The sequence below is a fragment of the Aptenodytes patagonicus genome, chromosome 17, assembly GCF_965638725.1.
Source record: "Aptenodytes patagonicus chromosome 17, bAptPat1.pri.cur, whole genome shotgun sequence".
In the NCBI taxonomy this organism is placed as follows: domain Eukaryota; kingdom Metazoa; phylum Chordata; class Aves; order Sphenisciformes; family Spheniscidae; genus Aptenodytes; species Aptenodytes patagonicus.
Genome location: NC_134965.1, coordinates 6,431,174 through 6,442,340, shown reverse-complemented (window position 1 = coordinate 6,442,340; position 11,167 = coordinate 6,431,174). Strand labels below are relative to the sequence as shown.

General features: G+C 64.3%; 1 protein-coding gene across 1 annotated transcript; it reads right to left on the bottom strand.

Moving 5' to 3' along the window:
* Positions 1-1,358: 1,358 nt before the first annotated feature.
* On the bottom strand, positions 1,359-10,089 carry LOC143168468 (uncharacterized). Its single transcript, XM_076354909.1, is given in 19 exon segments — positions 1,359-1,552; positions 4,488-4,606; positions 4,839-4,952; positions 5,078-5,184; positions 5,303-5,465; positions 5,549-5,673; positions 5,980-6,081; positions 6,185-6,295; positions 7,101-7,258; positions 7,416-7,626; positions 7,628-7,659; positions 7,810-7,928; positions 8,161-8,274; positions 8,400-8,506; positions 8,625-8,787; positions 8,871-8,995; positions 9,301-9,402; positions 9,507-9,598; positions 9,783-10,089. Coding segments are annotated over 19 exon segments (2,565 nt in total).
* Positions 10,090-11,167: the final 1,078 nt, after the last annotated feature.

Below are 11,167 nucleotides of genomic sequence, written 5' to 3'. Positions count from 1 at the left end.
TGACTGCTGCTATAATCAAGAGTTTTAGTGAGGCAGGCGCTCCTCTCAAAAGCTGCATTTTCATACTTCTCGTTACTGCTACCCTGTCCGGATTGGATCCCGTAACTGACGCATGAGCCATCCCCATCTGCCGCACCAAATTAATACCTTCGTCCATTGTACACCAATTTTTGAGCGATTGCCTTTGCATCTTGTAAAGTCCCGACTTCCCTTTCCAACTCTCTCCTTTTGCTGCATCATGCAACAACTTCACAGTCAAGAGCTGTAAGACCGGTAACTAATAACCATCCCAATCTCCCCGCTAACTTGCGAGAAGACTCCGATGCCGCTTCCCATGGCAACCCACGCATAGCCGTTTCAATTGTCTGGGGGGCAACCATGGCCCCGCCATCTATTTCAGGCCATGCTTCCGGCGGAGCCAATGTAGCCAGGAAAGTGTCCACAGGGGTCCAGCGCTCAGTACTGGGCCATCCCGGAATACAGGGAGTCACCGTCGTGGCCTCCCCAGTCCCCGATTTTTTTGCCGGCCATGGCATAGCTGTTCCTGGATCCTGCCGACTACGCCAAATGTGTGAGCCGGCACAGGCAGGGCGCAGGAGCAACCACAAAACCACAGACAAAATGCAAAGAGTAAATTTATTTTCGTTACCTCGCCAGTCGGGGGGGATACCCGAAGCAGCACCCGGGCAGAGGCACACAGGCGGGGAGGCAGGCGCCGCGGAGCTCAGTCCATGCTAGAGGATCGCCGAACCTGCTGTTTTTGCCTGTTTATCAGGGATTTGCGCAGGCGTAGTTTACCACTGTGCTTTGATCTTTCCTGTAGCAGGGCAGGAATCTCAAGCGTGTTCGATGGGGTGCCTCCAAGTCTGTCACTGGCCTATGTTATCTAAATGCAGGTGTTCTACTTGTCAAACACACAAGGCTAAACACCATGCAGTATGATGTATGTGTTTTTCTATGCCCCAGCTGCAGGTCCCTTAAGCAGGTCACTTCTCGCCAACCATCCGTTATTTTCCGATAGTGTCCTTTGAGGATCCTGGCCTCTTCTTCCTCAGCCGAAGTGCCAGGAGCGGGGGTGCTGTGCGAGGGTCCCTGCGCTGGCGGGGCTGGCATCTGGGCAGCTGCCACGGGGGGTACCGACCTGTGGGGGACTTGAAAGCCCAGGCAAAACATCTCCTCCTGGAAGGTCGCCAGGTCCTGGCAGAGTGGGCGGCGGAAGTGGTGCAGGGCAGAGCGCAGCGCCTGGCCCTGGGCAGAGGTGGCATCAGCGGCAGGGGGGTCCCGTTTCCCTCCCAGAGCTGGGCGACAGGGCGACGACAGGGGTGGTCAGGTGAGGGGCCAGGGGCGATGCCACGTACCTAGATGCAGCGGCGGTGGAACCAGGCGCTGGCGCAGGCGGGACGGACCAGGGTGTCATAGCAGGGCTGGCCCGCCACTGCCATGCACCACCGCCTGCTGCCCTCCCGCTGGGCACAGGCACTGTCCAGTGTCGCAGGAGCTGTGCCGCTGGTAATGGTCCGTGCAGGCTCCATCCTCCTCCCAGGCAATATCCCTGTGGGAGCAGGGGAGCACTCAGCGCCAGGGGCATGGGGGACACCCTGCTGGTACCCAGGGAGGCAGGAGGTGATCAGCACAGACCAGGGTGTTGTAGCAGGGCCACCCCACCACCGCGTCCTGGCGGATGAGGCATAGGGTCTGATCCTGCTGCACTGCCCGCACGCGCTGCACCGGTCGGTGCTTCCAGCAGAAGGACCTGCGAGACGGAGGTGACAGTTCAGCCCCAGCGCTCCTCCACCCCCTGGCACCGGCACGGCCCCGCAGGGCGGTTACACTCACTTGAACTCCCCGAAGAACTGGGAGACGCAGCCCCGCTCCCTGCCGCAGGGGAAGTGGAAGATTCGGGGACAGCGCCGGCCCCGGCAGGTGACCGAGGCGCCCCGCAGGCGGCAGATGCAGCACCTCTGGGGATGGCACGGAGGTAGACAGGCCTGATGTCGTGTAGACCGACCCATGATCAAAAACCCCAAAATTTTGCAGGTGACTCCAGTCTCGGAGCCAGTTATTGATCTGCAGGTTCTTCCTGTTTCTTCCCTCATCATTCCCTGGAACTGGAGGGATAGAGGAGAACGCTACTTGTGCTCCTGATCCCTTAACCAGTTGTCCCAAGGCCCTGAAGTCTCTCTTGATTGCCCTTGGACTAGTTATTGCAACTTCATCGCTGCCTACATGAGAAAGCAATAATGGGTAATAACCCGAGGGCGGTACCACGGTGCCAAGAGGAGGGTCGGTGCCACCGTGGAGGCTCTTGCCCTGCAGTGCTCGGGCACATCAGCAAACGCATGTGTGAAGATCCAACTTTTATTAGTGAGGATCTGCAGGTTTCTGGGACAGGGTGTCCTGCGAGGATCCTGGCCTCTTCCTCCTCAGCCGAAGTGCCAGGAGCCGGGGTGCTGTGCGAGGGTCCCTGCACCGGCGGGGCTGGAGTCTGGGCCGGCTGCAACGGCGGGCACTGCAAGGGACAGGCAGATGATGAGCACAACAAGCCGATGCCACAGTCCCTCCCTGCCCGGACCACAGCCCTGCGCCTCTCCCCAGGTCCCAGATGGCTGTGGTGGCCTTGTGGCCCTGGGGACCCTGTCCCCCCGGCTGCACCCCTCACCGGTGCCCGTGTTGCTGCAGTCTCCGCACTCCCAGGAGTCGGCACCTTCTCCCACGGCAGAGCAGAGCTGGTGTGTCCCGCGGGAGCCACAGGAGCTGCACAGCAGGAGTCTCCAGGGCCTGGGGGAGCAACGGGACCCACTGCCACCAAAGGCCCCCGAGCTGTGGGGTGCCAGCCCCGGCACTGTGCTGAGCCCACCTCCACCCCCTGGCAGCCAGGGCTGAGCTGCCGGCGCGCACCCTGCGCCATGCCCGGCTCGGCACCCAGGGAACCTCCATCCCTGCCCAAAGGAGGAGACGAAGGCATTGCCTCCTTGCTGGGGCTGCGGGGACAGGGCCCACCAGCACTCACCCATTCACCTCCGCCTGCTGCCGTCCCGCTGGGCACAGGCACTGGCTGGCGTCGCAGGAGCTGTGCCGCTGGTAATGGTCCGCGAAGGCCCCGTCCTCCTCCCAGGCAGCATCCCTGCGGGAGCAGGGGAGCGCTTAGCCCCGGGGCCGTGGGGGACACCCCGCCAGCACCCAGGGAGGCAGGAGGTGATCGGCCAGAGTATCACGGAGGTGGAGGGAGGCAGGGGGGAGGGTACTGACCTGTCAGGGATTTTGATGCCCAGGCGAAACATCTCCTCCTGGAAGGTGGCCATGTCCTGGCAGAGCGGGCAGCGGAAGTGGTGCAGGGTAGAGCGCAGCGCCTGGCCCTGGGGCAGAGGTGGCGTCAGCATTAGTGGCAGGGGCGTCCCGTTCGCCCCCCCGGGGGTGGGTGATGGGGTGACGACAGGGCTGATCACGTCAGGGGCCAGGGACGATGCCGCCTACCTGGATGCAGCGGCGGTGGAACCAGGCGCTGGTGCAGGCGGGACAGACCAGGGTGTCATAGCAGGGCCGCCCCGCCACCGCCTCCTGGCAGATAAGGCATAGGGTCCGGTCCTGCTGCACTGCCCGCACGCGCTGCACCGGTCGGTGCTTCCAGCAGAAGGACCTGCGAGACGGAGGTGACAGTTCAGCCCCAGCGCTAATCCACCCTGGCACCGGCACGGCCCCGCAGGGCGGTTACACTCACTTGAACTCCCCGAAGAACTGGGAGACGCAGCCCTGCTCCCTGCCGCAGGGGAAGTGGAAGATTCGGGGACAGTGCCGGCCCCGGCAGGTGACCGAGGCGCCCCGCAGGCGGCAGATGCAGCACCTCTGGGGATGGCACGGAGGTGGACAGTGTCAGCGCTGCAGGTCCCTGGGGAACCCTCTTTGCCCTCAGCCAGCACAGCCCCGCCACGTTTCGGTGGGCCACCTGGCTGGTGACATGGGGCCACTGATGAAGCCACCTGCCCTCCCAAATCCCCCATTTCCACAGAAATGGGCCTTTTTGGATGAAGGAGGATCTGGGTGGGTTGCTTGCAGCCGGCTGCCAGAGCATCCCTGGGGGGTTGCTGGCCTGTGCAGTGTCGGACACGGGCATGGGGACCATGGTGGGGACACGTGTGCCCCAAGTGTCCCCGGGGGACAGCGGCACTGTCACTGCCAGCACCGTGCCGGGGTGCCAGTGGGGGTAACCCTGGGAGTGGGCTAGGGGAGAGGCCAGAGCACCTTCCCACAGCGTGGGGGCCTCTGCCTGCACAGCCAGGCACCGGCCAAAGTCCCCTCTGGCCGGGGGTCTGGAGTCTGGGCCGCTGCAACAGGGGGCACTGCAAGGCACAGGCAGATGATGAGCACAACAAGCTGATGCCACAGTCCCTCCCTGCCCGGACCACAGCCCTGCGCCTCTCCCCAGGTCCCAGATGGCTGTGGTGGCCTCGTGGCCCTGGGGACCCTGCCCCCCCGGCTGCACCCCTCACCGGTGCCCGTGTCGCTGCAGTCTCCGCACTCCCAGGAGTCGGCATCTTCTCCCACGGCAGAGCAGAGCTGGTGTGTCCCGCGGGAGCCACAGGAGCTGCACAGCAGGAGTATCCAGGGCCTGGGGGAGCAACGGGACCCACTGCCACCAAAGGCCCCCGAGCTGTGGGGTGCCAGCCCCGGCACTGTGCTGAGCCCACCTCCACCCCCTGGCAGCCGGGGCTGAGCTGCCAGCGCGCACCCTGCGCCATGCCCGGCTCGGCACCCAGGGAACCTCCATCCCTGCCCAAAGGAGGAGACGAAGGCATTGCCTCCTTGCTGGGGCTGCGGGGACAGGGCCCACCAGCACTCACCCATTCACCTCCGCCTGCTGCCGTCCCGCTGGGCACAGGCACTGGCTGGCGTCGCAGGAGCTGTGCCGCTGGTAATGGTCTGCGAAGGCCCCGTCCTCCTCCCAGGCAGCATCCCTGCGGGAGCAGGGGAGCGCTTAGCCCCGGGGCCGTGGGGGACACCCCGCCAGCACCCAGGGAGGCAGGAGGTGATCGGCCAGAGTATCGTGGAGGTGGAGGGAGGCAGGGGGGAGGGTACTGACCTGTCAGGGATTTTGATGCCCAGGCGAAACATCTCCTCCTGGAAGGTGGCCACGTCCTGGCAGAGCGGGCAGCGGAAGTGGTGCAGGGCAGAGCGCAGCGCCTGGCCCTGGGGCAGAGGTGGCGTCAGCATCAGTGGCAGGGGCGTCCCGTTCGCCCCCCTGGGGGTGGGTGATGGGGTGACGACAGGGCTGATCATGTCAGGGGCCAGGGACGATGCCACCTACCTGGATGCAGCGGCGGTGGAACCAGGCGCTGGTGCAGGCGGGACAGACCAGGGTGTCATAGCAGGGCCGCCCCGCCACCGCCTCCTGGCAGATAAGGCATAGGGTCTGTTCCTGCTGCACTGCCCGCACGCGCTGCACCGGTCGGTGCTTCCAGCAGAAGGACCTGCGAGACGGAGGTGACAGCTTGGTCCCAGCGCTCCTCCACCCCCTGGCACCGGCACGGCCCCGCAGGGCGGTTACACTCACTTGAACTCCCCGAAGAACTGGGAGACGCAGCCCTGCTCCCTGCCGCAGGGGAAGTGGAAGATTCGGGGACAGCGCCGGCCCCGGCAGGTGACCGAGGCGCCCCGCAGGCGGCAGGTGCAGCACCTCTGGGGATGGCACGGAGGTGGACAGTGTCAGCGCTGCAGGTCCCCGGGGAACCCTCTTTGCCCTCAGCCAGCACAGCCCCGCCACGTTTCGGTGGGCCGCCTGGCCGGTGACACGGGGCCACCGATCAAGCCACCTGCCCTCCCAAATCCCCCATTTCCACAGAAATGGGCCTTTTTGGATGAAGGAGGATCTGGGTGGGTTGCTTGCAGCCGGCTGCCAGAGCATCCCTGGGGGGTTGCTGGCCTGTGCAGCACCGTACACGCGGCATGGGGACCACGGTGGGGACACGAGTCCCCCGGCCTCACCTTCTGTGCCACCCGCTTCAGCTCCTGCCGGATGTCGGGGAAGAGGAAGCCGTAGAAGCCCTCTTCATCGGCCCCTCTCTGGCTCAGCCCGCTGGCGTGGTACTGCAAGAGGGGAAAAGGGGGTGCGTGCCAGGGGCTGCCGGTGGTGCGGGTCTGGGGACCGTGGGTGTTGGGGACCGTGCGGTGTCGAGCCCCGAGGACTCACCAGGCAGTTCTCATGCACCCAGAGTCCGTGCTGACAGCAGAGCTGCCCAACGACCTCGCGGTCACATTCTGCCCGCCGGCACAGGCCGCACACTGCCGGGGGACCGCGGCACTGTCACCCCCGGCACGGTGCCGGGGTGCCAGTGGGGGTAACCCTGGGAGTGGGCTGGGGGAGAGGCCAGAGCACCTTCCCACGGCGTGGGGGCCTCTGCTTGCACAGCCAGGCACCGGCCAAAATCCCCTCTGGCCGGGGGTCTGGAGTCTGGGCTGCTGGAACGGGGGCACGGCAAGGGGCAGGCCGGTCTTCGCCGCCGGCGGCTCGTCTTTTGGCACATGGGGACGGCCTGCTCCTGCGCCTTTAAGGTTTCCTTCTTGAAGAATGTCCAGCCTTCCTGGACTCCTTTGCCCTTCAGGACTGCCTCCCAAGGGACTCTGTCAACCCGTCTCCTAAACAGGCCAAAGTCTGCCCTCCGCAAGCCCAAGGTGGCAGTTCTGCTGACCCCTCTCCTTACTTCTCCGAGAGTCAAAAACTCTATCATTTCGTGATCGCTGTGCCCAAGACGGCCTCCAACCATCACATCACCCACAAGTCCTTCTCTGTTCGCAAACATCAGGTCCAGGACGCCAGAAGGCCAACCTCAGGAGCCTTCCCTTCCCTAGTTGGCTGGCTCACCAGCTGTGTCAGGAAGTTACCTTCCACACACTCCAGGAACCACCTAGAGTGTTTCCTCTCCGCTGTTTTGCATTTCCAGCAGACATCTGGTGAGTTGAAGTCCCCCACGAGAACAAGGGCTAGCGATCGTGAGACTTCTCCCAGATGCTTATGGAATAGTTCATCTGTCTCTTCATCCCGGCTGGTCTATAAGCATGGCTCCCACCGTGATATGTGCTTTGTTGGCCTTTCCCCGGACTCTTACCCATAAACACTCGACCCTTTCATCACCATTGTCACGGCCTGATGTCGTGTAGACCGACCCATGATCAAAAACCCCAAAATTTTGCAGGTGACTCCAGTCTCGGAGCCAGTTATTGATCTGCAGGTTCTTCCTGTTTCTTCCCTCATCATTCCCTGGAACTGGAGGGATAGAGGAGAACGCTACTTGTGCTCCTGATCCCTTAACCAGTTGTCCCAAGGCCCTGAAGTCTCTCTTGATTGCCCTTGGACTAGTTATTGCAACTTCATCGCTGCCTACATGAGAAAGCAATAATGGGTAATAACCCGAGGGCGGTACCACGGTGCCAAGAGGAGGGTCGGTGCCACCGTGGAGGCTCTTGCCCTGCAGTGCTCGGGCACATCAGCAAACGCATGTGTGAAGATCCAACTTTTATTAGTGAGGATCTGCAGGTTTCTGGGACAGGGTGTCCTGCGAGGATCCTGGCCTCTTCCTCCTCAGCCGAAGTGCCAGGAGCCGGGGTGCTGTGCGAGGGTCCCTGCACCGGCGGGGCTGGAGTCTGGGCCGGCTGCAACGGCGGGCACTGCAAGGGACAGGCAGATGATGAGCACAACAAGCCGATGCCACAGTCCCTCCCTGCCCGGACCACAGCCCTGCGCCTCTCCCCAGGTCCCAGATGGCTGTGGTGGCCTCGTGGCCCTGGGGACCCTGTCCCCCCGGCTGCACCCCTCACCGGTGCCCGTGTTGCTGCAGTCTCCGCACTCCCAGGAGTCGGCACCTTCTCCCACGGCAGAGCAGAGCTGGTGTGTCCCGCGGGAGCCACAGGAGCTGCACAGCAGGAGTCTCCAGGGCCTGGGGGAGCAACGGGACCCACTGCCACCAAAGGCCCCCGAGCTGTGGGGTGCCAGCCTCGGCACTGTGCTGAGCCCACCTCCACCCCCTGGCAGCCAGGGCTGAGCTGCCGGCGCGCACCCTGCGCCATGCCCGGCTCGGCACCCAGGGAACCTCCATCCCTGCCCAAAGGAGGAGACGAAGGCATTGCCTCCTTGCTGGGGCTGCGGGGACAGGGCCCACCAGCACTCACCCATTCACCTCCGCCTGCTGCCGTCCCGCTGGGCACAGGCACTGGCTGGCGTCGCAGGAGCTGTGCCGCTGGTAATGGTCTGCGAAGGCCCCATCCTCCTCCCAGGCAGCATCCCTGCGGGAGCAGGGGAGCGCTTAGCCCCGGGGCCGTGGGGGACACCCCGCCAGCACCCAGGGAGGCAGGAGGTGATCGGCCAGAATATCGCGGAGGTGGAGGGAGGCAGGGGGGAGGGTACTGACCTGTCAGGGATTTTGATGCCCAGGCGAAACATCTCCTCCTGGAAGGTGGCCATGTCCTGGCAGAGCGGGCAGCGGAAGTGGTGCAGGGCAGAGCGCAGCGCCTGGCCCTGGGGCAGAGGTGGCGTCAGCATTAGTGGCAGGGGGGTCCCGTTCGCCCCCCCGGGGGTGGGTGATGGGGTGACGACAGGGCTGATCACGTCAGGGGCCAGGGACGATGCCACCTACCTGGATGCAGCGGCGGTGGAACCAGGCGCTGGTGCAGGCGGGACAGACCAGGGTGTCATAGCAGGGCCGCCCCGCCACCGCCTCCTGGCAGATAAGGCATAGGGTCTGTTCCTGCTGCACTGCCCGCACGCGCTGCACCGGTCGGTGCTTCCAGCAGAAGGACCTGCGAGACGGAGGTGACAGCTTGGTCCCAGCGCTCCTCCACCCCCTGGCACCGGCACGGCCCCGCAGGGCGGTTACACTCACTTGAACTCCCCGAAGAACTGGGAGACGCAGCCCCGCTCCCTGCCGCAGGGGAAGTGGAAGATTCGGGGACAGCGCCGGCCCCGGCAGGTGACCGAGGCGCCCCGCAGGCGGCAGATGCAGCACCTCTGGGGATGGCACGGAGGTAGACAGTGTCAGCGCTGCAGGTCCCCGGGGAACCCTCTTTGCCCTCAGCCAGCACAGCCCCGCCACGTTTCGGTGGGCCGCCTGGCCGGTGACACGGGGCCACCGATCAAGCCACCTGCCCTCCCAAATCCCCCATTTCCACAGAAATGGGCCTTTTTGGATGAAGGAGGATCTGGGTGGGTTGCTTGCAGCCGGCTGCCAGAGCATCCCTGGGGGGTTGCTGGGCTGTGCAGTGTCGGACACGGGCATGGGGACCACGGTGGGGACACGTGTGCCCTGACCTCACCTTCTGTGCCACCCGCTTCAGCTCCTGCCGGATGTCGGGGAAGAGGAAGCCGTAGAAGCCCTCTTCATCGGCCCCTCTCTGGCTCAGCCCGCTGGCGTGGTACTGCAAGAGGGGAAAAGGGGGTGCGTGCCAGGGGCTGCTGGCGGTGTGGGTCTGGGGACCGGGGGGTGCTGGGGACTGTGGGGTGTCAAGCCCCGTGGACTCACCAGGCAGTTCTCATGGACGCAGAGTCCACGGTGACGGCAGAGCTGCCCAACGACCTCGGGGTCGCAGTCTGTCCGCCGGCACAGCCCACACACTGCTGGGGAACAATGGCACTGTCACCCCCAGCACCGTGCGGGTGTGCCGGTGGGGGTAATGCTGGGAGTGGGATGGGGGAGAGGTCGGAGCACCTTCACATGGTACAGAGGCCTCTGCTTGCACAGCCAGGCATCGGCCAAGATCCCCTCTAGCAGGTGCCTGGGGGGCTGCTCTGCACTCACCTTCCTCCTTGGGGACCTGACGCTTCCTTTTGCGCGGGGGAGGCGCAGAGGAGGGTCCTGCCTGCTCGTCCTGCAGAGCTGCGGGACACTGGGCAGGGGGGGACTGCGGCACCTTTCGGCGCCGCGACCTCAGCTCCATCACCGCAAGTGGCTGCAGCGAAGGAGGTGGCTGGGCGTGGGGATGTCGGTGCGGTCGAAGACCGTCCTGATCCTCCAGCGTCTGTGGCAAACGCGCCACTGAGCAGGGGGCGGTTGCGTTGGGGTATTTATCCAGCCCTGGGTGTTTGTGACATGGCACCGCACGCATGTACGGTCACAAACACAGACCTGCATGTGCGGAGCCGGGTCACAAATGTCCCCACGCCCAGTCATCTCCTTCCCTGCATCTGGGACCTGGGGACGGGCAGAGGGCTGTGATCCGGGGAGGGAGGGAGTGTGGCATGGGCTTGCTGTGCTCATCGTCTCCCTGCCCCTTGCAGGAGATGATGGGCACAACATCAAACCCCCAACACCCCCCAAACCCAGCCTTTCTCCCATTGCCAGCCTGCGCCTGCCTTTATCCCTGCCTCAATGCGCATCCCACCGGGCGGGCAGCCGCCCGGGCTGGGGCCGCTTCATCTTGGGGGGGAGCTGAGGGGTTCAGCCTCGGCCCTTTGGGTTTCCCTGCCCTGCCAGGGGCTTCCAGGACTATGCCTGGGTCCCCGCGGGGATTCTGAGCCCTGATGTGACCCCTGTTTTCTCACGCAGGATTTACATCGTCTCACTCCAGCTGCAGGTCCGCACGAGATGTTTTATTACACCCGTCGAGGGATGTACAGTAGTGTGGAGGGGGCGACGGCAGGGGAGGGGACGGAGCCAGCTCCGTAAGTTAACGAGACGACAACATACAGATAATTGCGGGATGCGAATAAATAGAGCTTATATGGAAGGCAGCTTCACGTGGAGGTGCTGGTCGACTCCTTCTGCCGCCGGTACTGCTGGAACCAGCCCTCCTCCCAGTCCACGCAGAACTTCTTCCCCTTCAGTAGCTCCACGCTGGTGGGGAGAGAGGGGCTGCGTTAGCTGGGTGGGTGCAGGCTCCGGCCGTGCCCTGGGGTTCCCCTGCCAGCCTGGGGATGCCTGCAGCATCCTGCCCCCCGCATCCCCCCAAAGTGCTGACTTTTAGCAATCTCTGAAACCTCGTCTTCCTTCCTGTTTTTCTGGCTGGCAGCTGAAACGGGGGATTTGGGGGCTATTTGGGATAAAGCAGTGAGGAGGGAGGTGCATGTGAAGAGCCAGGGCAGGGCACCCCCAACCACGGCACCCTTTGGGGGTGGCTTGTTTTGGGGGATCCCTGAAGGCAGAACAACTGGTAGGGAAGCTGGGCGAGCGAGGGTGAGAAGCGA